General features: G+C 50.2%; 2 protein-coding genes across 2 annotated transcripts; both read right to left on the bottom strand.

Moving 5' to 3' along the window:
- Positions 1-1,101: 1,101 nt before the first annotated feature.
- Positions 1,102-6,123, bottom strand: TICAM1 (TIR domain containing adaptor molecule 1). Its single transcript, XM_032773577.2, has 2 exons — positions 5,945-6,123; positions 1,102-3,736 (listed from the first exon to the last, which is right to left on the bottom strand). Exon 2 carries the CDS (start codon positions 3,496-3,498, stop codon positions 1,384-1,386), a length of 2,115 nt encoding a protein of 704 aa, XP_032629468.1. The 5' UTR covers positions 3,499-3,736; positions 5,945-6,123; the 3' UTR covers positions 1,102-1,383.
- Positions 6,124-9,104: 2,981 nt separating this feature from the next.
- On the bottom strand, positions 9,105-24,879 carry LOC116820964 (perilipin-3-like). The gene is made up of 8 exons (XM_032773815.2): positions 24,816-24,879; positions 17,332-17,411; positions 16,613-16,808; positions 13,738-13,820; positions 12,370-13,045; positions 11,165-11,364; positions 10,783-10,911; positions 9,105-10,693 (listed from the first exon to the last, which is right to left on the bottom strand). The coding sequence occupies exons 2-8, from the start codon at positions 17,392-17,394 to the stop codon at positions 10,112-10,114; spliced, it is 1,929 nt and encodes a 642-aa protein (XP_032629706.2). The 5' UTR covers positions 17,395-17,411; positions 24,816-24,879; the 3' UTR covers positions 9,105-10,111.
- Between the last annotated feature and the right edge of the window lie 1,691 nt (positions 24,880-26,570).

Here is a 26,570-nt window from a genome sequence, read left to right on the forward strand (position 1 = left end):
GTCAAGTGCACAATGGGAGGTTAATACCAGTTTCTAAATGCAAGCGGTAGTGCAGGATCAGTTTCGTCAACAGCACTGGCACGTTGTGTTGCTTTTGATCATGCATAGGCAATGCCTGGAAGTTCACACTTGCAAGGAGGAGGAAAGACACTTGCCCTTTGACTTCATGCTGGGCCCTGCGCAGTCACACAACTGGACTTGTTCTGTCACCTTCATGCCAAGGGCTCCGCAGCCCTGTGTTGTGGGGTTGATGCAGACTAGTCAGGGATTTGATCTGTTTCCACCTGAAGTTGCACATCGACACCCACTTCTGCACGCACACCTGCAGGCGTGCACACAAACACGGGGACCTGCTGTCTGTTTTCTACTGACCGTTATCATAGGGGGAGGACCTCTTCCCAGATTCAGGCGCTTCTGATAACCCACTCCCCTCTTTGCCTCAGGGATCATATGGCCACAGAGTGAGTGCCACTTCAGCATTTTATCCTTGCTTCTCACCAGAGGGTGCTGGACAAGCTCTTGGCAGCAGGTAAGGCACTGCAGGGTATTGAAGTGCAGGGATCACCATGCTGCTCCGTTGGAGGGGGAGACAAAGGGGTGCATCACTCTGTGCTTGTTTGGGGATTGATAATACTTAGCCCTTGCCCTGTAGCTCTCCACTCACTTCACAAAGGCATATAAGCACCACTATCCCCATTTCTCAGAGGGGGAAACTAAGGCACAGTGTGTGTAGGAGAAGACCTAAAGGAGTGGCCACTGATTTTTTTTTTTTTTTTTTTAGGTGACACCCTAGGGTCCTGAGTATCCACCACTCCCACTGAACACAATGGGAGCTCCAAGAGTCAGGCTCCAGGCATCTCAAGCTAACCATTTTTGAAAAACTTTGGCCTAAAGTAACTCACCCAAGGTGATGCAGCAAATCAGTGGCAGGGCCAGGAATAGAACCCAGGAGTCCCAGCCCCTGGCCCTATCCATTGGGCCATGCTGTCTCCCCCTCGCTATTGGCACATAGGACAGGTCCTAGAGCAGTAGCATTAAGAATAAGACCAATGACTGCCCTTCCCAGCCTGGCAAGAAGGCAAAAACATAGAGGAAGAGGAATAAACTAACTAAAATTTATTTCAAAAGCCTTTGAGTCCCTCAGGAGTTCTGGGAAATATTTTCCCAGGAATTTGAGTCTCATTCTCATTCTCTTCCTTCCAGCAGAAAAGATGGTCACTTCCTTCCACGCTCTCCATGTTCCACCGGAGGCGAGGAGGGGGACCTGTCCTCACCAGGCAGGCAAGTAACAAAGACCACAGCCCCTGCCTGAGTTTCATTGCTAAATTGCAAGCTGCCTAAGTGCTACTTTCTCCAGCCTCTGTTGAGTTCCGGACCCTCCAATCAGTGACTCTCGCTGCTCTCTTCATCGGAGCTCTCAGCCACCTGCCTGCTCCTCTCCACCTGCATCTGATTGTGGTCCCCAATCTGCACCATTTGAGCATTCTGAATGATGAGAGGCTGGGGGCCTCCTGACCCCTGTATCATGTTTTGGTGGGTTGGCGGGAGGATGAAGTGCTGGGAAGGGGAGGGAACCGACTGGGTGGGCATGAACTGACTAGCTGGGTGAGGCTGGTATGTGGCAGGGGGGGCAAACGTTGGAAGAGAAGATGCCTGGAGTTGGAGAAGCTGCTGCAGAAGTTGCTGAATTCCTGCAGGATACGGCAACATTCCTGGCAAAGGCATTTGAGACAGGTAGCCAGGCTGGGACCCCAGGTTCAGACCAGCTAAGTTCTGTTGCAGCATCTGGACGTGTTCCTGGTATTGCCGCTGTTTCCTGTGCTGCTCCTGGATGTGCTGTAACTGGCTCCACATCGCCTTCAGCTCATTGATTCTCCTGAGGCGGAAGGTGTTCTTCACTGTTTTGGAGAACACAGGGGAGTTCTCCTCCAGAGGCACCACCCCCACCAGAATGGTGGGGATCGGACACTTCTTCGAGGGGTTCTCTTTGGGCACGAAAGGGATGACCGAGTTGTACTTGGGCCGCCGCTGGAGGGAATCCATCAGGGCCGTGTTCATCTGGTGCATGCAGAAGCGGGACTGGAAGTTCTGGGTCAGCAGCAGGAGGGTGAAGGCAGAGTTGTCTATGGCATCCTGGAAGCAAGTCAGCTGGGACTGCCCAGGGATGAGGAACTCCTCACAGAATGTGGCACCGTCGGGCACCCCCATGCTCTCCAGCATCTCCTTAACCCGGCAAGCAATGGCCACATCTTCACTGGCGTGCAGGACAACGAAACTGAAGAACCTTTTCTCATCACAGTCCAGCTCTGGTGTGGGGGCGGCTGCTGCCTGGGAAGGAGGGGGGCCCTCTGAAGAGGAGAAGAATGTCGTGTCTGCTTTCTCTGTTAGGACACAGGAATCTTCCACTGGCACTCGGATGGAACCAGCGGCCGGCCCTGTGGTACACAAGCTAGGGAGCTCGGTAGGTGACTCTTGTTCTGGCTTTTGGACCACGTGCTCTCCTGGTTCCTGCAGTTCTGCTGTCAGCGTGGTGGGAGGGTCAGTGCATTCCACAGGACAGTGCACAGCACGCAGATGCAGAAGTGGGGTTTCGGGAACTGGAAGAGATGGGGGAACAAAGCTACCGGCCTGGGGATTCTCCGATTGGTGTCTTCTTACTCCGCTTTGCAGAGGGGGTGCAGAGAACCTGCTGGCCTGGCCGGCGTCCTGTGGGCCGTGGCTGACTCCCCCTCTGCCAGGCTGCACAGTGCAGTTTGCGGCACCTCCACAAAGCTTGCTGGGCTGCGGGACGTAGTTACGGTGAGCTGAGCAGGTGTGAAACTCCATCGTAGGGGACTGGCTGATCTCAAAGTGGCTGATGAAGGAGGCCGGGCTGCCAGAGGAGCGCAAAGTCTGTGGCCCCGAGAGAACTGATCTGCTCCCGATCTGCACTGGGTGGCTCCTGACCACTGGCACCGGCCTGGCAGTCGGGAAATGCCCAGGGTCAGACCTCAGTGTCTTAAATTCATTACCCGTCTGTGTGGGGCTGAAGTCGATCACGCACTTTTCCTGAGCCTCGGCCAAGATGCTGCCCAGTCTGTCTCTCTGAGGATCCTCGCTGGCTCTGAAGGCCACAATGGCAGCCTTGTAGACATTGTCCCTGGCCAGGGGAGTGCAGAGATTTTCCTCTACCAGCAGCGAGTAGATCCGTGCCAGGGCCAGGAGTGCACCTGCCTCCTGCTGGGGAGTCAGTGGGTTCTCGCTGCCTGCAGTACCCCATTTACTCCTCCAGATGCAGAGGGCTCCTTCATCATCACCCAAAGCGTCCAGGCATATCCTTGCCTCTGACTCTCGTCCCAAAGTCAGCAGGACCATGGCTTGCAACAGCTTACAGCTGCTTGTGCAGGGTCTCATGTGCTTCAGCTTATGTTTGAGGCTAACCAGTCTCTCTTCTGGGATCCTAGATAAAATGCTGAAGACCACCTCAAAGCCTGGCTGGATCTCACCAGCCTCTGCCATCTCTTCAGCTGGTTATCCAGACAGTTTGCTGAAGAAGCAGGTGATGAAAAAAGCATATTACCGCCTCCGGATGCAGGGACGGAGCAAAGGCCTGTGCCCCTGTTGTGTTTTGTAAAGCACCTGGCACGCTTTGGTAATACATAAATCCTTTTGTGCTCAGCAGCTCTTCTCCCAAATACTTTCAGGATCAAGGGGTAGTGCTGCCATCCTCATCCTCTTTAAAGCTCACCAGCTGGATCTGCAATCAAACAGAATGGGAAGTTACAGAAACGTGCCAGGCAGAGTCTGGGTGCTCCATGCTAGGTTGGCCCAAGGTCACTGTGCTGTCAGCATTGCATCTACACCACACCTTTTTAAAGAATGTCACTCCTCTTTAGTATGTAGATAGTCTTTGCCATTTGCTTGGTATTATTCATCTTTACTACATACATTATTGCAAGTGTGTATATATAACTCTAAGCAAATGGCAAAGCTATAAACACTTGCTATATACATTTGCAATGCACACTTTAAAATAATCAGTGCTAAGTTACTGACACAGTTAGAAACATAAAAATTGCCAGACTGGATCAGAACAATGGTCCATCTCATCCAACATCCTGTCTCCGACAGTGGCCTATTCCAGATGGCAAGTGCACAAATCCTCTTAATGGGCAGTTATGGATTAAGCTGTCCATGGGGAAAGCATCTTCCTGAGTCCAGGTTTATGTCCTTTCAGTTAGTTTATGCCCTTAAGCGTGAGGGTTTATGTTAATTACATATATACAATCTCATGTAATTGTGGATGTTCACATTATCCATATCTAATCCCTCTTCTGAATCTTGTTAAGATCTTCGGACTCACCAATGTCTTCTGGCAGCAAGTTTAATTTAATACCAGAACTCACTCTAGTAGGGTGGAGAGGCTCGGACCAGAAGCGGAAGGTTGATGCGTCTGTCAGTCAGGAGGAATACTGGCTATAGAAGACCAACAAACTATCTGACCCTCTGGAAAAATCTTCCAGTATTTAAAGGTGCATCAGAAAAGAGTGCCCTTTAAAAAACGCAAACAAAACAAAACCTCCTGCAACAATCTAGCTTTCAGGGGGAAATTTACAATTTCACTCAGTTTTTAGCTGCTAGTTTTTCTACCTCACAAAAACCCTCTGATTGCTTAATGTATGAGATCAGACATATATCTAAGGAAGTTGTCCTCCCTTTCCATGAACAATTCTGGTTCATAGAAACTTCTTGAAAAACAAAAACAAACACAACGATCACAACCCTTTCAAAACAGCTCCAACTTTGTGAGTGGCGATATTGCATTCATCATCCAAGGTTCCGTTTATGCACTTTGCACCACGCGAAACTATTTTTTTGAAAGGGGGAATTGACACTTCGAACATGTTCATGGTGCCCTATGAAATGACTTATTAAAAAATAAAAACAGAAGCTTGGCAAGTAACAGTGGCTAAGCTAGCAGCTGAAGAGCAGGTAACGTTTTGGAAAAGAAGGACCTCAGTCAAATTTTAGTATTTGGTTTAATTTTTTTAGAAACCTTTACTTCCTGCAGGTGGAAACTGGAGACATCAGTCTCCTTCCACTCCGTACCACCTTCCTCTATACCTATTACTTCACTTTACCTTTCTAGTCTTCTGTTGTTGTTTTTTTGTTCTGTCATTTGGGGGTGGGTGGGATTCTTCAATAAAAAAATCACTTTAAACAAAGAAGTGTGCTGAGCGGACCTCTGTTGCTAATCCTTTCCCCATTCAGTCTTTCAAATCCATATAAAATTGGGATCTCCCCCCCCCCCCGGTTTCCAATTATTTTGTTTGTATTTTGAAACATCCTCCAATGGAAGCTATTAAAACATTAACTGGGAAGTAAAGTGCAGAATCAGGAAATCTGCCCAGAAGTTAAAGATCGTAAAATCCTGCTTCTCCCAGGAGTCCCTTCCCTGCCATCCTCCCCTACCCCCCAACATTTGTGTGGTGTAAATCAACATAGGTCTACTGACATCATTGGGGTTATGCCAATTTACACCAGCTGAGGATCTGCTCCCTACCAGTTTACCAATTTCTTCCCAGGGTATTTGGAACCAAGATTCCTCTCCTGCTGTTCTTTACCAGTCCTGGAAAAGTACCAAGGCCAGACTTTTCTCCAACTTTGCTGGCTAAAGTCGGGGCATCTGATTAATTTGCATTTAGGGCCCAAAACAGGATGGCAGGCGCCTCATTCTGACCAGGCCAAGTTTGAAAACGTTGCCCTGGCTGGCAGCAGCCATGGGATGAATGCAACTGGGGCTTGCGGGGTGGATCCAGCTTTTAGCTACACCCCAAAATCTACTGGCAGAGAAGTCCTGGCTCCTAGGACCTTGTCCTCGTCCCCGCTTGGACCCTGGGAAGGGGATGGCTGGCTGGCTCCACCTGTCACCTTCCTCTTCCAGGGCCCTTACACGGGCGATTACCTGGGTCGCTTGGGTGCACCGAGCGTGGGAGTCCTCAGCCGCCCTGCGCCCGTTTCCCAAGCCAGGTCCAGAGCCCCGCTGGCCGCCGGGCCGAACGCTGCTCCGAGCTGGCCGCGGGGAGGCGGAAGTAGCCTGAGCCCGTTTCACATGGCCCGGGAGGAGGAGCCGCGGCCGCGGGGGGCAGGGGGTCGGTGACGTAACACGGGGAAGTGGCTACATGTCGCTGGCTGGTTACAGCGCGTTCCAAAGGGGGCGGGGCTATGGGGGATAGTCGCCACGGTGGAGGGAGCTGGGGCAGGCTATGGGGGAGCTCAGCCCCTGGAGGAGAAGGGGGAGGCCAGGCCGGGGGGTGGGGAATCTCGCCCCCAAGCAGGAAGGAGCTGGAGTGTGGAGAGCCCCATGGGGACCCCCCCCAGCGGGGGCTATGGGGCTCTGACCCCCCTGCAGAAGGGGGGGACAATGGGGGATGTCGCCTCCACTGAAGGAGAGGGGGCTCTCGCCCCCCGGGGGAGGGCTATGGGGAAATCCCACTCTCAAAGGGAGGTGAGTGGGCGTGGCTCTCTCCCCGCGGGGAGAGCTAGGGGGGAATCCCTGCCCCAGCTAGAGGAGGGGGGAGCTAGGGGGAGTCCCTGCCCCAGCTGGCGGGGTGGGAAGCTGTGGGGGAAACTGGCTCTCAGCAGGCGAGGGAGGCTGGAGAAGTTCTTCCCCCTCCTAAGCAGGCCAGGGCTGCTCCAGGGAATTCAATCCTGTGCCCTTCCACGTGCAACCCCGGGGCAGGGGCTCATGCGCTCAGATTGGGGCTTCCCCCCATCCCCACCCGCACGAGCCAGAGGCTGGACTGATGCGCCTCCAAGTCCAAGGTGAGCCCCCAGTGTTCCCACCCGCCGACGCCAGGGGGCGCGCTTGCCATAAGTAAATCTACCCTTCTCCCGGGGCTCCAGGTTTGGCTCTGCCAGGCTGAGGGTCGGGCAGCCCTTGTACTGATTTCTTTGCAAACCGCAGAGAAGGGTTAAGGTAACATGCAGCCCGCTCTTTTCCTGGGACAAGGCTCCCAGTTCACCACCGAGCACAGAAGCTGCTTCACTCTCCTTCTCAGCAGTAATCTGCCACCCTGACACCATGGTACCAGGTACCCTGCAGGGGATGGTGCACCTCACCTGTCCCAAACAGGATGGAAGGAGGGATAGCTCAGTGGTTTGAGCATTGGCCTGCTAAACCCAGGCCTGTAAGTTTAATCCTTGAGGGGGCCATTTAGGGATCTGGGGCAAAATCAGTACTTGGTCCTGCTAGTGAAGGCAGGGGGCTGGACTCAATGACTTTTCAGGGTCCATTCCAGTTCTGTGAGATAGGTACATCTCCATATATTCTAATATTCTGAGTGACAAACACCTGGGGAATGGACACAACCTTAGGGTTGTTCTTTCAAAAACTGACAGCTGAACCTTGACTTAACACAGCGCTGACACTTTCCTATGCAGAAGAAAAAAATGTTGCTTTTAACCATCTTAATCTAAATGCAATGATCACAGAAACAGTTTCCTTACCTTCAGAAATCTTTTTTTAAACTTTCCCTTTATTTTTTTTAGTAGGTTACATTTAACAGCACTGTCTTGCATTTGCTATTTTTTGTTGTTTCTGCTGCCTGTGTACTTACCGTTCCAAATGAGGTTTGTGGTAACTGATGTTCATAACTGAGGTTCTACTGTATGTATATTTAGTCAAGAGGTGAACTTCAGTCTTTAAGACGTTAGTCATAGAATTTAAGGCTAGAAGGGACCTTCAAATTACTGACCCATATCTCCCAGTCCATCAACCCCAACCAGCACCTGCACACCAAGCCCAATGACCAGAATTAGCCCAAAATAGTGCAGCCCTCCAGGGACTAAACTATTATGTGCTACAAGCAGAGAACTGAAGGGACTGAGCTGTATTGTTAGAGTAAGAAATACATTGTGGTGTGGTTTGCAGCTGACAGGCATGGAAACGAGGGCTAAGAGATAAAGGTGACAAAGTTAACATCCTGGGTGGAGCTGGAACTGACCGTGAGGGTCCCCTGGGCAGTGGCCAGGGCAGAACACACAGGAGCAGTAGAGTAGATGATGCTTTCACTAGAAGTTGGAGGTAAAATTTAAGCTGTGCCTGGGGCACTGAAGGGCAGAGCCTGGTAGAGCAGCTTTTGGGAAACAGTTCAGTTCAGTGAAAGACCAAAAGTTAGTTCAGCATTAGCTAGAGAAGATGGCTTGATTCCTTTGAAAGAACTAGAAGCAGAGATCCTCCAGATTCTTGTTAGGGTGAGAAGAGGATGCTCTGGGTTGCTCTTTGTTTTTCTAATCAGAAGCAGAGCCAGTGTAACCAGTAGGCAAACCAGGCGGCCACCTAGGATGCCAAAAAGCGGTGTCCGGCGTCACGGGTGTCAGCTGAGTGGGCCAGGATGGGAAGTGAGGCCTCCATAACAAACCCGCCCCCACAGCGAGGGGCGCCACACAGGACAGGCAGTGGGAGCCTACGGTGGAGCAAGGAGGAGACAACCGGCCGGGCATGGCGACCAGAGCAGCCGAGGGACGGAGCTGTTGGGGGAGGCAGGACATGGTCCTGAGCTCAGGTGAGCTTCGCCCACCAACGCGCCAAGCCTGGGGCCGGGCGCAGCCACCTCCTGGGGCAAGGGGAAGTGAAACTAAATCCCGCAGCGCAATGGAGGAGAAAGGATTGGCACAGGTGCTGCTTCTAAACACCAACCCCCCTGGTGGCACTGTGCCAATGTGGGGAGCCGGCCCTGATCCCCAGGGAGAGCCTCACTGGGAGAGCCCAGCTCTGCCCTCCTTGCCCCTGGGTCCCCCGGAGGGTGAAATACTCAGAGCCTGGGAACATTTAGAGACCCTGCAAGCTGGGGGCATTCTCAGCCTTCTCCTTGCTCATAGATTCCCCCAGGACAGAAGGGACCATTGTGATCATCTCCGACCCCCTTGTATTAACTCTAATGAAAAATGCCACACTATGCAGTATTCATTTTTGAAAGTTTATAATAAGCAATGCTCCGGGGAGGGGGTGTGTGTGCAAGGTGGAAGTTTTGCCTAGGGCACAAACTATCCTTGCACTGATCAGAAGTGCTCCACCTTCAGATTTAAATATGCCAGGAGAGAGAGACACACACTGCAAACAGTTCTCGTGATTTGAAAGCAAGTGAGATTTATTTTCAAGACCGTGTTGCCATTTCTCCATAAATTCAAGCTCAGCACTATGTTTCTGGAGGGACTATTGGAATAAGCATCAGCAGTAAAGGAGTCAGTAGGAGTTGATCACCAAGACACACCAGCCCCAATCCTCCTCACTTTATAACTCAGTGAATCCCACAACCATGGCAATGTTGGATCCATCTGAGCAACTCCTGGCAAAGCTGCTGTTAGCCATTTTTTTCAGTGGCTGCAGAGTGCTTGGGGTGAATCTGACATGCACAGAGTTAGTTTTTTGAGTGGGATTTTTAAAAGCACTAAATATGTTGGGAGCACAAGTCTTATTGAACACTGGCACTTAAAAAAATAATCCCTCCTTTGATACTATTTCTGTGCAAAAGAAAGGTTTGGAAATGGTCTTGGGAAGGAGACATCCACAGCTGCTGCCAGCTGTCCTGCTGATGGTCTTAGCCCTGCAGGAAGCAGAACAGTCAGAAAGAGGTAGTATATTGTAGTGTACATGATGGACAGCTATAACAATTAAGAGGAGGAAACAGTATCAAAAGTTAAGGGCATCATTTTGCTGTGTTAAGCTGTCCACAGCTTGGATGCATGCTTGAATTTTTGCAAGAAATGCTGCTTTCCTCTACATCTGTCCACAGCTAGGCATAGCAATCCATGCATGGACTGCCACAGGCATGCAGCTCTTTATGGCCAACACTGCAAACTCCCCCTCCCCCACCTCAGTACAGGGTGCTTCAGAAATAAGGCAAGAGCGATAGGTGCAGACAGTCAAGCCACTTTGGTTAGTGAATTTCCTGCAAGATACAGCTAGATGAGCTGACTGTATGTTAGCTCTGAGCATGGGCTAGTGTGTCAGGGGTTGGTGCAGAGAGGCAATCACCCTCCCTTTGATGGGTCTGGCAGATATATGAGTGACTAAAACCTGCAGGAAAGTTCTGTTCTTCTGGAAGCTGGCTGCAATAGTTGGAACATTTCAAGGATCTTTCCTTGTTTTTTCAGCCACCGTCTTCTCTGATGCCCTGGTCAACTCCTCTACTGCCTTCTTCAGTGCTTTCATTGCCTCCTTTGGTGCTTTAGGTATCTTGGTCTCCTCCTTCAGTGCCACAGCCATCTCCTTCTCTGGTGCCCTGAGGACCTCAGCCACCTTCTTCTGTGCTGAAGCCACCTCTTGCAGTGCAGGTGATATCATCTCTGTCATCTTAATTTCTTTCGGCTCCTCTGTGGCTTCTTGGTTCGCTCTGACTGACGGAGTGAAGGGGCCAATGAGCCAGTTGAGGGGAGTGTTGTGTGTGACGTACTCCAGTAGGGCGTCCAGAGACTCCTGGGCCTTTGTCACTTTCTCCCGGCTCTGGGTGAGGGAGCTGCTGGAGAGGTCCTGGAAGGAATCAGCTCTGGAAAAGGAAGCGTGGAGCTGCTGCACGTTGTTAATGGCCTGCTGCACTGTTTCCTGGATGTTGCTAGGGAGGCCTTGGATGCTGGATACCAGATTCACATATGCAGAGTGCAGCTGCTGGGTGATGATACGCACCATGGCTAGAGTACGAGGCTCAACCTGCTGAGAGGAGAGTATTGGGTAAGACCTACAATGTGAAACCAGTGTTTAGTGCACCATCCGTCCCTGTAAGTACTCCCCACTAGAGATACCTCAGGCTGGGAAGCACCTTTAGCTGGGCTCCCTCTCTGCTGGGTCTGGCTCCACTCAATCCACAGCTGTTGAAGCTTCTCCAGCCTATCCTGAAGCTTATGCCCAACGCCATGTTTTCCGTATTCGATCTGGCAGGGAGACAAGAATGATCATTGCAGATACCTGTGATCAGCAAGAAGCTCTGCAATGCCCAGTCCCTCTTACACAGTGGGGTCCCGAGAAGAGGAAGCAGACAGTACCACACCAAGAAAGCTGCTGCACATCAAGCAGAGATGGGAACGTAGGTAGATGTGTGACCCAGAGGGCACCCTGGGAACAGAGCGATTTAGCACTGGGGTGGAATGCTTTGCACTGCCAGGGCGGGAAAGGGAGTGTACTTACTAGGGTTATTGCCAGCTGGAGTTGGGAAAGAGTATCCTGGATGTTTTGCTTGGCGAGTCGCAGCTTGTTCAGGGAGTGCTGGTAGGCTCGATGGCGGACTTTGTTTGAGAGGGAACCCAGGTGCACAAAGTAACTCTGCTGCTGTTTCTGCTCTTCCACGGAGGCCATGTTGAAGCCCTCGATGGTTATGGCAAGTTTAACTGAAGAGAACAATCGTATAAGGGTCAGGTTATCAGCAGGAATGTCCACCCTCAGAGATGGTCCTCTCGGGCCCATTGCACAAGATCGTCTACACACAGTCTAGCACTAGCATGACCTCATGGCCCCACTCCTTGTCTCTGTGCCTCTGTTTCCCTATCTGTAAAATGGGGATAATGATACTGACTGACTGCCTTTTTAAAGCATTTTGAGATCAACTGAAGAAAGAACTAGTGGTTATTATTAGTGCTCAGACACAGGTTTTGAGAGGACAGCAGCTGCCTGAAGGGATGAAGAATGCACTTTTTTTTGTTTGTTTGTTTTTTGCATGGATCTCACCTGCTTTTACCCACCAGTTTCAAGGCAAATAAGACAAAGCAGTAGCTAGCGAACATCGGAACTTCCTCCCTGTGTCGCATGCCAGCTCCTAATGTTGAGAGAAAGTCATTGGGGTGACAAGTCTAAAGCAACTTACCTTTCCCAAGACCGGAGAAGGCCTCTGCCATCTAGCAGAAGCAATAGTGTCTGAGCTTGGATGGAGGAGAGGGGACTGCATTTTCTATTGCTAGCACATGCTGTAGAGCAGTGGCTCTCAACCTTTCCAGAGCACTGTACCCTTTTCAGTAGTCTGATTTGTCTTGCGTACACCCAAGTTTCACCTCATTTAAAAACTACGTGCTTACAAAATCAGACATAAGTATACAAAAGTGTGACATCACACTATTACTGAAAAATTGCTGACTTTCTCATTTTTACCATATAATTATAACATAAATCAATTGGAATATAAATATTTTATTTCCATTTCGGTGTATAGTATATAGAGCAGTAAAAACAAATCATTGTCTGTATGAAATGTTAGTTTGTGCAGACTTTGCTAGTGCTTTTTATGTAGCCCATTGTAAAACTAGGCAAACAGCTAGATGAGTTGACGTCCATGTACTCCGAGGGGTACGTGTACCCCTAATTGAGAACCACTGCTGTAGAATGGATAAGCACTTTCTCACCCAGTTCCTCATTTGTCATGGGGAGGTAATGATCCACCAGCGCCTCTGATTTCTCCAGCACAGCATTCACTCCGCTCGCCACCAGCTGTTCCACTGCCTTGTCTTTATTTAGGCTGTTGGTCACCACGAAACTGGTCATCTCCACTCCGTCCTGGACAGCCTCTCTGCTCCGCCCTACAACTGTATTCACTTTGCTGGTCATGATGTCCTTTGCACCACAGGCAGCTTCCTTGGCAGTACTGACAGTGGAGGACACCACTGATTTGGTCAGCTCAACACTGTCCTGGACAGTCCCTCTGGTCAGGTCCACTGCTTCAGTCACTCTGTTGGTCACAATGTCCTTTGCACCACAGGCGGCTTCCTTGGCAGTATTGACTGTGGAGGACACCACCGATTTGGTCAGCTCAACGCTGTCCTGGACAGTCCCTCTGGTCAGGTCCACTGCTTCGGTCACCCTGTTGGTCACAATGTCCTTTGCACCACAGGCGGCTTCCTTGGCAGTACTGACAGTGGAGGACACTACTGATTTGGTCAGCTCAATGGTGTCCTGGACAACATCTTTGGTTACATCTACAGCTCCGGCCACTGTGCTGGTGACCGCATCTTTCGCGCCATAGGCAGCATCCACAGCACTCATCACTTTAGTAGACACCATCTGCTTAGTGTTTGAAACGACCTAGAGGGGAGAGCCAGAGGAAAGATTATTATGCACTCACTCAAAGACTGGTATCTCCCCACTGGAAAAAACAACCTCAGATACCCCTTCCTTCCCAAGTGGCCCTTCTCTAGATAAGTAGTGGCATGGCTCGATAATGTCATCCATTAGTTCCCAAAGCTGTAGGGCAGGGGTCCCCAACGCGCTGCCCCAACAGGGCATCTAAATGCGCCCGCATCCTGGCCGGCGGTGGAGCGTCCGCCGAAATGCCGCTGAATTTCTGCAGTGTTTCGGCGGCGACACCTCTCGATGACGTCAATTGCTGCCGACAAGCGACGTCATCGAGAGGCGTTGCCGCCGAAATGCCGCAGAAATTCGGCGGCATTTCGGCGGGTACTCCACCACCGCTGATGTAGGGCCAACAGGCAGACTGAACTGGTGTAGCTCCATGATGTCAGCGCCACTTACACCTGCCAAGGATCTGGCCCTTAGCCTCTCTGTCACCGGGCAGCTCCTTTTCTAGCCCAAACACCTGCAAAGCAAATGTCTCTTAAATCAGAGTTCACATTGCTCCGTCTCTCCCTCTCGGATAAGCGCTGTAACCCATCTGTTTCCCTATGGCAGGCCTATGCCTCTCTATCCGTTAGCATTGGCCCTCGAGCAAGTTGTAGCTTCCCCTCCTAGGGCAGGATGCTGGAGGCAGAGATGCTTACTTTCTCCGTAGGTTGTTGAAGGAAGGGCAGGCTCTCCTCCAGTTTGTCCAGTCCCTTGCAGGCGTACTCGTTTACTGATGCGACTAGAGAGAGGGAGAGGCACAGACTTAGTTCTCTGAATCTGTTTCAGTTTGGCTCCTGCTCACAGTGGCAAGGCCAGGCAGAGGGAGCCTGGACAGCCAGGATAAAAGCTTCACAAAGACAACACAACTGGACTGGTTTGTGTAGCCTAGCGGCCGTGCCCTTTGGGAACCCGACTCCCTGTAATGGCGGGAAGTTGCTCCATGCAGAGCTTAGCACACTTCTCCATCGGAGGAGGTGTCTTTATTGCTCAGTTGCAGCCACTTGGGAGCCATATTAACTGGGAGGAAGGAATCCTGTTGGTCCTCCAGCTGAAGGTTGGAGGATAGGAAGAAAACCTCAAGCTACGGGGCAAAAAAGACTAAACAGCCCCTCTTGCCCAAGAATGGAATAGCTGAGTAGTAGGCACCCTGGACTCCGATTTAATACCAGGCTCCAGTACTACCCTGGGTGAGATGGACAGCGTCCCAAGTTCTGGATGGCAAACATGTCAAGCAGGTTAGAGAACACAGAGTGGCGCAAAGGGCTAGATTCCAGTCTCACTGGAGTCAATGGCAAAATCTTCCATTAATTTCACTGGGCTCAAGATCTGGCTGAACCCATGGGGCAGCAGGGTGGAAGAGTCAGCAGTGCTATGGTTAAGCAAAGAAGTTAAATGGAGGAACTGTTGGTTCCTTGAGGTCTGTGCCAAGCAAGCCTAGCTATTGTTGGAAAGAGTTCGCTAAGGAGGATGGAAATATGGCTGCGAGAGGAGACAGAATCATGGAGATGTAGGGTTGGAAGAGACCTCGACGGGTCATCAAATCTAGTCCCCTGAGCTGATGCAGGACCAAGTAAACCTTGACCAACTCTGACAGGGGCTTGTCCAACCTGTTTTTAAAACCACCAGTGATGGGGATTCCACACCCTCCCTTGGAAGCCTGGTCCAGAGCTTCACTATTCTTATAGTTCAAAAGTTTTTCCTAATATCTAACCTAACTCTCTCTTGCTACAGATTAAACTCATTACTTCTTGTCCTGCCTTCAGTGGGCATAGAGAACAACTGATCACCATCCTCTTTAGAACAGAAGACTTATTATGTTCCCCACTCAGTCTTCTTTTCTCAAGACTAAACATGCCCAGTTCTGTTAAGCTTTCCTCATAGGTCGGGTTTTCTAAGCCTTTTTTCACTTTTTTCCCCTCCCCTCTGGATTCCTTCCAGTTTGTCCACATCTTTCCTAAAGTGTGGCACTCAGAATTGGACCCAATATCCACCTGAGGCTATGCCAGTGCAGGGTACAGCAGGACAATTACATCCTGTGTCTAACGTATGACATTCCTATTAATATACCCCAGAATGATATTAGACATTTTGGTAACTGCATCACAATGTCAATTCAAGTTCAATCTGCGATCCACTATAACCCTCAAGTATCAGGGGGTCGCCATGTTAGTCTGTATCCACAAAAACAACAAGGAGTCTGGTGGCACCTTAAAGACTAACAGATTTATTTGAGCATAAGCTTTCATCGGTAAAAAAAATCTCACTTCTTCTATAACCCTCAGATCCTTTTCAGCAGTGCTACTGCCTAGCCTGTTATTCCCCATTTTGTAGTTTTGCATTTGAATTTCCTTCTTATGTGTAGTACTTTGCACTTGACTTTATTGACTTTCATCTGGTTGATTTCAGACCAATTCTCTAATTTGCCTCGGTGGTTTTAAATTCTACTCCTGTCCTCCAAAGTGCTTGCAACCCCTCCCATCCTGGTGTCATCCACACATTTTATAAATGTAATCTCCACTCTCCACATCATTAATGAGAATATTGAACAGTACGGGACTCAGGACTGACCATGAGATACACCCTCCCAGTTTGACAGCAAACCAGTGATAACTGCTCCTTGAGTATGATCTTTCAACAAGTTCTGCACCCACCTTGTAATTATTTCATCTAGTCCACAGTTCCCTGCTTTGCTTATGAGACTGTCATGTGGGGGGATTGTGTCAAAAGCAGGGGTGGCTCTATGTATTTTGCCATCCCAAGCACGGCAGTCAGGCAGCTTTCGGTGGCACGCCTGCGGGAGGTCCGCCGGTCACGCGGATTCAGCAGCTTGTCTGCGAGAGGTCTGCCGGTCCCACGCCTTCAGCATACCCGCTGCCAAATTGCTACTGTAGCCACAGGACTGGCGGACCTCCCGCATGCAGGCCGCAGAAGGCAGCCTGACTGCCACCCTCACGGCGACCGGCAGACTGCCCCCCTCCCCTCTCCTGCGGCTTGCCACCCAGGAACACGCTTGGTGTGCTGGTGCCCGGGAGCCGCCCCAGTCAAAAGCCTTACTAAAAATCACAATATATCAGGCCCACAGCTTCTCCCCATCCACTAGACCAGTAACCCTGTCGAACAAGGAAATAAGATTGGCTTGGCATGATTTGTTCTTCACAAATCCTTGTTGGCTATTCTTTATAATATCCCTGTATGACTTGGACATAACTCAGATGCTAGTTGAGGAGCACGTATAGTAGGATGGGTGTTAACCCCAAAGCTGTTTTTTCTCTTCCTGTCCCATACTGGGCGTCACAAACACACCTTAACCACATCACCAATACTCTCAGCAGTTCACGCCATGGGCTAATGTGCTGGGATGGGAGAAAGAGCCAACTATCTAATGCTGCTCTTGTGTTAAACAAGTCTTCCCTGGTGGTCTGTGTCCTGAGCCCTCCCACTCTGCGGCCATGCAGTGTAGTCTGAGATGTCCCATGAGGGTTCTCCCACCCCTGCACAAGGGAGGAATCACCTGTCTCGGTGTTTACTCACTCTGAGGTTCCAGGTGGCTTAGAATTGGCTGCATGCCACCAACTGCGCTGCCCACTGCCATGGCAGCCGCGGTCTCTGCCACACTGCAGACGTTGCTGATGTACGGATGTATACCCTTGGCGTAGCTGTAAGCAGAGGAGACCAGGTTGTAGGCAGAGCTGATAAAGGGCAAGCTGGCCACCCTGTTTACTACGTTCTGAGCAAGGGAAAGAAGAAGTGACATTAGTAGCAGATCCTGTGGCTGGTGGGTGAATATAAACTGTAGTCTGAGCCATGCGTATTCCCAGAGAGGGCCTTTATGGAAACCACTCTGTCCTCTATCTGCTCAAGCGCAGTGACAGAGAGGTGAAGGGACCTTCTCAGAGCCACACCAGGAGTCAGTGACTGAGCGGGGATTAGAACTCAGGACCATGCTTCTTGTCAGTCATGTACCGATTTAACATCACCCTACCTGGATTTAGCACTGGAACCCACAGCAGATCGGTCTCTCAAATTTCAGCCTTATGGAGCTCCCCCAACATGTGACGTTACCGCCCTCTCCTGAGCAAGAGGAAACTGCATTCTCCATATTAAACTAGAGCCTCAAAGCAGTCTGTGTGGCTGAACTCCTCTCTTGCCTGGATGTTGGGATGCTGGCATGAGTTAGTGCGCTGAAGCACCTGTTGGCAGGTGAACTGAGGATTACACTTTATAATACTAGCTACCCGTGTTTTACGTACCACTTGCTGCTTTTCTTCAGCCTTTGGAGGGCCAGTATTCATGGCCTTGTTTCCAGATGCCATTGTGAAGTTGGATGCAACTGAAAGGAGAGAAAAAGAACAGTTACAACATTATGAGTTAGCCTTGTGATATTGCCAGCGGCAGCCAGTGGACAGTATAACGCCACATTCAGCTGGATTATTGGCCACCACAGTTTAGGAACTTCAGAGCTCCTCTGCCTATTCCTTACAAGAAGAACGTGAAGATATTCTAATAGCTCCATCTAGTCATAGAAATTTCATGAGTTAATGTGAATCTTTACCAGGGACCAGAATGTGCATGTAGGAGGGAAGCAATATCAATCTACCCAACCTTATTCCACCATCCCAAGTCAGCTGGATGTTCTCACTAAGATAAGCAGCACTGAAATTGCGTGGATACATTAATTTCTTAGACATCAGAGTTAGCACTCCAGTGAGATGAATTGGGGCAGTCCTTACTCATATGAGGCCTGATATATCTGTCTAGAAGACAGACACACTCAGGCATCAGTTTCATGTTCTGAATGTCCTCTCTGCAGCTATAAAGTCTAGGATGCATGGCTTGTGGTACTGCATGTTGTTCCTCATCTTACTATAATTAATCTTGGCAGAACTTGAGGTGTGTTTTTTTAGAATTTTGATGGATAATATAGATTTTTATTTTTAAGCACTTTTTGATTTTTATCAATTTAAAATTTTCATGGTTGTGGGAAATTGGAGGGGGTTCAGACAATAATTATTTAATGACAGCAGACACTAAGATTCAAAAAGTTAAAGCTTTATAACCATTAAAATGCAAACTGGCAACATCACATGTCAAACTATACAAAGTCAATAGCCTTAAATCAAACTCATATATTTCTCAAGCAGAATTTTTCTTATTTCGCCAGTCTGTAAATTTTGACCATCTTTGATGGAAATATGTTTCCATGGGTTTGGGTGTGTATGGTGGAATTGACGTTTATCGACATTTACCGATAAAAATTGAATCCTTCCAAGCTTAACTGTAAAGACGAGAATTAATAATCCAGTATATCATCTTGACAGTGACTGTTGCAAGAGAGAAACTGCATCTTAGCCATGGAATGAGTGGGGAAGGCAGGTTTTCAGAGTTCTTATTTTGGAAACCTGGTTAGCTCATTGTCATGATATAATGACTATGGTGTTTAAAAGTTCTATTTTTAAGACAACTGAATTGCTTAACAACAGCTTTGAAAAGCTCAGATTTCCCCATTGATTCTGACGTTGAGCTGGGTTTCCCCATGACTCGGTCTATGTCCCAACAGGATGTAGTGTTTGAGAGCACCCTGGCAAAACCTTAACTCCCATGAGAGAGAGACACAAGGGCCAATCGCCTAACAGAGATGCTGACACAGTGGCAGGCACTTCCACCATTAACAATTTTATGAACTAGTAACAGTGACTGCCATGTTTGTTTCAAGACTCATTCGACACAGTCCTCTGCGAGGCCACTGATCTTGGAGTCTCTCTCGCCACAGCTCTGCCTACACTAGGGATGCTTTATCACATTTCCCATCACTGCTAACACCAGTTCAGCTCCACCAGCAATAGCAATTTTGGAAGTCTTAGAACTTTGGGGGGTGGGGTGGGAGGGGGAGGAGTGGAGAGGAAGGGGGTATATCCTGCTGCCTTGACTTGCTGGCTAGTTCAGTTCATTTATTTTGTCCATTGGAGTTGCTATGCTGCTGGGTGCCCGTTCCTACTGATGTGTTCATCTGTTGCAGTATCACCTACGCTACAGAGCAGACAGATGGCCCCTGCCCTGAAGAGCTTACAATCAAATTCAGGGCAAGATGCAACACTGGATGTAAGCAGTAGGGAGAAGCTGAGGAAAAGAGGACAAGGAAATCCTTGAAGACAGCATGTGTTAGAATAGGCTAGCTATGCACACAGCTAGGGGAGACTGAAGAAAATACACGATATCGCTATCAGCGTCCTTACCAACAGCTACTTGGTTGTTATCGGTTGATGTTTTATGGCAACCATTGCAGCAGTCTCTAACCAACTGTCAGAGCACCGAGGCCCCAATTCAGGAGAGTACTTAAGTGGACGTTGTCTAATTAGACTCATCCTGAAGTCTCATCGAAGTCTCATCGAAGTCAATGTGACTCAAGTGTGCTTAAGTGCTGCCCTGAACTGTGACCCTGGAGCTTGTGGATGGGCTCTTGGGAGGCACGGGCTGTGGCAGTGGCAGGCACAGAAGTAACAATTTGGCTGCTTTTGGAGGGGCACTTTCTGTGCCCCCCATGGCTGGAGGAGCTGCCTCGTCCCCCTTCCCCAGCGGCCCTGGGGTCAGAGGAGTTCTGTCCCCCTGCTGACTGGCGGGGGGCTGTCTCCCTGCTTGCTCCCACCCCCCTTGCACATGCCTCTGGGCTGTGGTATTTAAGTCTAACACACATAGAGTGGATGGACTTCTGGCTGCCCTGACATTTTTAACTCTGCACCAGTTAGACCGTGTTTTGTGGATGTACAGCACCTGGCACAATGGGTGCCTCGATCCTGAATTGGGCTCAGTTAGGCCCTGCCACTGTATAAATTTTAATAAGAGTGTTAATGCTGGTGGCAGCATCTGGTGAGCTGTCTCCACCCACCCCAGCCAGCGCTGCTTGGTAAGCCCTGTGAGTACAGCACCTTGCGCAAGAGGGTGCCTGAACAGGGGGCTCACTAGGCACAGGGGGCCACAACAGGGTGCCTGAACAGGGGGCCACAATCTAAACAACACCTACCCTGGCGAAACGGCACCAGGGTCTGTCTGCGCTGCTGAGCCGGCCCCGGTGATTGACACTACCCCAGCACCACAGCAAAGCCCTGTCCCGTTCCTGTGTCGTCCTCACTGGCGCTGTGCTGCCCAGCATGCATGGGTCTTTGTGTTGCACTGAGCTGAGACACTCTAGGTTGCTTTCCCAGTGAATTGTGGGAGAACTCATCTGTCCTTCTGGGCACGCGGTGCGGGGGAATGGTGGGAAGGTGCCAGAGGACTGTTCGCACCCGTGGTTTATCCTGCATCCTCACGGCAAAGTGGCTAGTTACCAGCCCTGGGGAAAGTAGCACCTGGTCTCTAACCCACCCACCCCCCAGGCAAGCCAGCTTGCGTGGGTTGAAACTAACACCCCACTCAGGTGAGAAGATTGTGTGTGGATGGGAGGGGGGTTTGGGGCAACACCCGGGTGAGGGCTTGGGCTAACTCTGCTGTGAAGACAAACCTCAGTGTTAGCCAGCCTGGGAAATTTGTAGAAAGTTTTCCTAACGTAGGCAGGGCCTGGGAGTGGTGCAGGGCCGCCTGGGGCGGGGGCAAGTGGGGCAATTTGCCCCAGGCCCTGGAGGGGCCCCCATGAGAATTTTTCGGGGCCCCTGAAGCAGGGTCCTTCACTTGCTCCGGGGGCCCCAGAAAACTCTAGCAGAGCCTGGGCCCCTGGAGCTTCTTCTGCTCCGGGTCTTCGACAGTGGGGGGTCTTCCGCTCTGGGGCGGAAGGACCCCCTGCTGCCGAATTCCTGCCGAAGCGGGACCCGCCGCCGAAGTGCTGGGTCTTTGGTGGTAATTCGGCGCCAGGGGTCCCACCGCGGGCCTTCAGGGCACTTCGGTGGAGGGTCCTGGAGCGGAAGGACCTCCCTGCCACCAAATTACCACCTAAGCGGGGGCCCCCCACCACCGAAGACCCCAGGCCCCCGATCCTCTGGGCAGCCCTGGAGTGGTGAAGGCCCAGTACCAGGAATCAATAGGCTGCTCACAGGACGCACCAGCAGCTAGTGGCTATTCCTCTTACACTTTCAGGAGGCTGGTTTGTTGTCAAAGGCTAGGCTGAGTCAGCTGCAGCATTTGGCAAAGGGACCCCCCTGCCCTTCCACACACACACACAAAAACACAGTGCACAGATGATGCAACACCACGCTGGGCATCTCCTGCCCACAATTAGTTCTTGTTTTCAGTCTGGAAATGCACTTTGTTTTTGCAATATATCTCCCTGGCCTTGGAGTCTGGGTTAATCTAGAGTTAAAACCTTGCATCGTAAGATTGTCTCCTAATTAGCGTGTCAATAAGCAAGGACAGAACACCTCACTCCTTGGGCAGCCTGAGAAAAACCAAGGGCCTGAGTTTCCTCTCACTCTCGCTGGTGGAAATCAGGATCAGCTCCTTTGGCGTTAAAGGAGATCTCTGGTGTTAAACTAGACACTACAGGCCTGGTTTTGGTACAGTTTTCAATATGTGAGTGACACGGTGCTTGGGGCATGAGCGTGTTAAAACACAGTTTGCACGTGCCTGCGTAGGTGGGACCAGCCCTTCTTACAGCGCCAGTATCTGCAGCGTAGGCAGGCCCTTGCAATCCTGCAGAATGATTTTTCAGAGATGCTGAGCAGCCTCACACTGCCATTGACATTAGTGGATATTGCAGGTGCTCAGCACCTCTAGTGGGGGGAAAATCAGGCCATTGGTATCTCAAGACCTTTTTTTTTTTTTGCTACTATAGCTCAATAGTGTTCAATGATTGAAACTTCCATCTGATTGCAGAGACCAGAAGCCCGTTCATCCCTTTGAAATGACTTGCTGTTGCAACAAAAATGTTTGATCCTAGTTGGAGGAGGGCCTCTTTCAGATAGTCCAGCCTGCCCTCGTGGAATACCCTAGCCTGCTTTCCCAATTCAGCACATTCTGGAAATTGCTGTCTGCAGAGGATGGGCCAGATGTTTGCTCAAGACCACACGAGGCTCTGCTTATCAAAGTAAGGACTAAGCTGCTTCCATTGCTTTATCAGCCTGAATGTGAATTGCTTGTGTGAGCCTGGAGATGGCTTGAGTGCAAAGTCGTTTTTACCTACATGTGGAAACAGGCTCTGCTCCTGTTTGCTGCTGGTTATGTCAGCTTTATTTGCTACATTCTTATGCAAACAGAAATCTGGGATCTCATCAGTCTGGAAATCTGCTTCCCGCATTCAAGTAATCTTTGAAGTCCAGCCTCTCTCCTCCAACTGGCAATGACTGATTGATCAATAGGAACTAGGAAACTAGGTAGACTGGATAGCTAATGACTCTTTTATGAGGGACAGCTAGGGTTAATAGTTTGGATGGGAGGAGAGAACACTAGAAAGAATGTGAATGGGTGTGTGGTCTTGTGGTTAAAGCACTTGACTCTGTCAGGTGTCTTAGGTGTCCTGGGTTCTGTGCCTCAGATTCTCTGTCTGGAACGTGGCGCTAACAACAAGAGTTGGTTGTAAAGTGCATTGTGCTCGGAAGAGGTGTCACAGCCAACATTTTCAGAAGTGGCCAGTGATTCCCAGCTTGGGCCTTAGGTTTCAGAATTGCTGGGAGATGTGGCTCCACAGCTTCTCTGACAATCAGGCCCAAGAGGTCTTGCCCTGGCCCCCCAAAATTGATGCACCCACAAAACATAAATGTCACTGGCTGCCTTTGAAGACTCTGGTCCAAGGAGTTTTGTTACATGGTGCGAGGCTGTGCATGAGGTAAACCAAGGGTTCTCAACTTTTTTCTTTCTGAGCCCCTCTCTCCAACACTATAAAAACTCCATGCTACAAAACATGTGTTTTTGCATATCCAGTAAATTAAAAGCCAGGGCCAGCATTCGGGGATAGCCAGCAGGGCAACTGTCCAAGGCCCCCCACCACAGGGGGCTCTGCAAAGCTAAGTTGGTTTCATCCCCATGCGGCAGGGTTCAGGCTTCAACTTCGGCCCTAGGCAGCAGGGCTCAGGCTTTGGTGTTCGTCCCTCCCTGGGCTCCAGTGACTCTAACGCCAGCCCTGCTTTCTGGTTTATTTTGGCGGACCCTCTGAAACATCCTCAAGGCCCCCAGGGGGCCTTGGACCTCTGGTTGAGAACCACTGATGTAAACGACCCGTATGGATTGAGTAGAGAGTCAGACTGTGCTCTGCTCTTTTCATTGCATCCTGTCTACTGTCTATCTTGTTTACTCTGAAATCTTTTAGGTCAGGGACTCTATTTGTATCTTGTACAGCACAGAGCATGTTGTCAGTGCTTAATAATTAGCATAGCTGGATTCCCTGTAAGGTTTCTAGCAGAGCCTTGTGTAATTAGTTGCTTTTTCTTCCCTTGGAAGCTAGTGTCTAAAGCAGCAACTCTAGACATATACAGCTACCACCATTTTTTAGGTTCTACTATTATCCTACTGCAGAAATACTGAATGTCTGTATCATGCCTATGCTAGATGGTCACCACTACAGAAAAGTTACAGGCAGGTCTCAAGGTCCTTGAAACTGGAGCGAGCCCCTAAGGTTTAACTCATCAGTTTCTCTTAGTCATCGGATTGCTGACCTCCCTTGGATAGCCACAAAGTCTGTGTTAACATTAGAGGTAAACAGAACTCAATAAGTCAGTTCTTTGCCTATAGCCCACCCCACTTCATAAAGGATCAACCCTCCCATGGATTGCCTCCCATTACTCGCTTCTCAAAATGTTTTCTTCTCCAGGCCGCTAGTGGCCTGTGGGCTGCAGTTCAAGAACTGCAGCACTAAGCAATCACACCAAGAATTAACTGAACTTTCAGGAGCATCCTCGCTACCAGTAGGAGGCTTCTGAAAACCACATGCCCCTTCTAATTTCTATTATGGCGCATCCATAATAGCTTCAGGGTTGGAATTTGGCACCATGTAGACATAGGACGATGTGTCTGCCCTCGAAGAGCTTACGGGCTAGAAAGACACCCCTTCCCTCCCGAAAAAAAGAACTGCATAGAAGGTAGGGAACAAAACAAATACACATAAAGCTAAGGTGTGTAGGGGGGGGTGTGTGTGTGAGAGAGAGAGAGAGAGTAGGGTGACCAGATGTCTCAATTTTATAGGGACAGTTCTGATTTTGGGGGCTTTTTCTTATATAGGCACTTATTACCCCCCACCCCGTCCCGATTTTTTACACTTGCTGTCTGGTCACCCTAGAGAGAGAGAGCTATTGCAGGTCTTGTTAGCGCTGGTGTCCCCACAACTCTTTAAAAGTCTCTCTCTCATAGGCAGATGCATGGGGAAGGGTTGAGAAAAGGGCAGCCTTAACTGGCTACTTTTCAGCGTTGCTGCCCTTTCAGTTTGGAGATGGTCTTGGAGAGACCAGGGATAAAAGGTCAAAAACAGGGGCCCGATTCTTCCTTTCCGCTGCAGTTTGTGTCGTTTTTATGCCAGACATTCGGATCTGGTAGTCTGGCATAAAATGCACGGCTGTAAATAACTACACAAGGGGGGGGGGCAGGGCAAATCTGACGGGCCCCAAATCTCCCCCAGTGCCCCCCAGAGCAGAGACTGATGGGCAGACTGACAGTTTGATTCTCCAGCTGTCTGAGCTCCCTCCGGGTTGTAGTGCAAACGGTTAGTTCCAAAGATCCCAACCGAGCCCTGAGCTGGGGTAGAGAGTTCGCCTGAAATTGAACATGGCAAGCTAGCAACTATATCCAAGGCTGCAATCCTACACCTGCCGCCCGGGCTTACCTGGTCTCGTGTCCCCTGCTTGCTCCGGCGCCTGGGAGCCTTTTCTCCTCCTGTGCAACCCGCAACGTTCTATTCGGAGTCTGGCTCGCGACTGCCCTGCTCATGACAGACAGCTGGAGAAAGCCAATCCAGGAGCGGCACTCTCCACCCTGGCCAATCAGAAGTGGGATGTGGGTGGGACAGGCGGGGCTAGAATGTTGGAAACTGGGGGAGAGGGCAGTGGGAACGCACGATTCCAAAGGGGGCCCTGCCCTGGGACGGGAGCAGAGGGGAGGTGGCTCCAGTTCTTTAGAAGCGGGAGGTAGGCGAGGCCCAGCTCAGCCCAGTGGTTCCAAGGGCTCCCAGTCCCTGCCTGCCTGAACAAAGGTGGGGAACTGCAAAAGTTACTGTTCTGCTTCTCGAAAGCATCGCTCCGGTGGACATGGGTGGTGGGCTGCTGGTGGCATGTCCTGAAGGAGCTAGTCAGGAAGAGCATCCGCGAAGCATGGTGGGGGTTCTAGCTGCAAGCCCCCATGATTGCAAGGGGTTGGGGGGGCACCTCTGTAGGAACTGCCTCGTTTCAGGGAGCACATTTATCATGCATCAGGGGAGCTGGGAGTGACTTCCTGGGCACTGCAGGGCTTGGGGGCAGTACGGCATGTCGAGGTTCATTCACGTGGCAATTCAGTGTTCGTTTTCACAGTGCTTTTATATATTCCTGAGTCTTAGGAGATGTTTCTGAGTCCTTCTCTCCCCCTCCCCCAATTGACTGGCATAGGGTGGTATTGGTGCAATTCCCAACTCACCCTCTCTGGTTTCTCTGTCTGCTGCTGAACTGCCGGAATTAGCTTCATCCCCATGAAACCCACCCTGTCTACAACCCCCAAGATGCCTTCTCCACCCCCATGAACTGCCATTGCTTAAATCCTTGAGTTACCAAACCCTGCAGCTCATTTTCGTGCCACCCCAATGCCCATCCTTGCTGCTCTGTATGAAGGAGGGCACCCTGGCTCCTTCAGAGAAGCTAGTAAATTAGCCAGAGACCCCAAATGTTATGGGGTACCCCATAAATAAAGAGCCACAAAAGCAATCCAACGTGCGCAAAGTGCCTCAAAGAACTGGGGTGCATGGTCTGAATAAGCCAGAATACTTATCTTCCAGTCCTCTCCTGCCCCGAGGCCAGGTCCCATTGCTAACAAGGGAGTTGGCTGGTCCCTCCTGTTCTAAAATATTAGCTGGGTACAGACTGGCACAAGCAGCAGTGGGCTGAAACATGTGACTGTGCCTCCACACTGCACAGTGATGAAATGACGTGAGCCTCAAGTGAGGTGTGAGCTCTTTGGGGCAGGGACTTTTCTTTGTACAGTGTCCAGCATAATGGCTCCCTGATCCTGATTGGGATGTCTAGGTGCTTCTTGTGATAGAAATAATAAATAATAAACATAATGAATACTTTGCTCTGCTGTAGCGTCTTTCATCGGGGGATCTCAAAGCTTATTCCAAACAATTGTTAGCTGAGCTCCACAACATTCATTATTATCCCCATTTCACAGAGGGAGAAACTGGGTCACAACAAGGAATTAAGCCCAAAAATTTTCAAAAGTGGATCCATTATTCTGAGTATTGTAGTTTTTGGGTGAGAACTTAGTGTCTGATTTTTCATGTGATCCACAGGATGCACTGAAATGACTAGGGTCTAGGGGTGTTGGGCACTTGTGGAAATCTGAATTTAGGGTTGCCAAAAATGTCAGCCTCCAGAGTCAGTTGCCACTTTTG

Source organism: Chelonoidis abingdonii, chromosome 11 (assembly GCF_003597395.2).
Source record: "Chelonoidis abingdonii isolate Lonesome George chromosome 11, CheloAbing_2.0, whole genome shotgun sequence".
Classification (NCBI taxonomy): domain Eukaryota; kingdom Metazoa; phylum Chordata; order Testudines; family Testudinidae; genus Chelonoidis; species Chelonoidis abingdonii.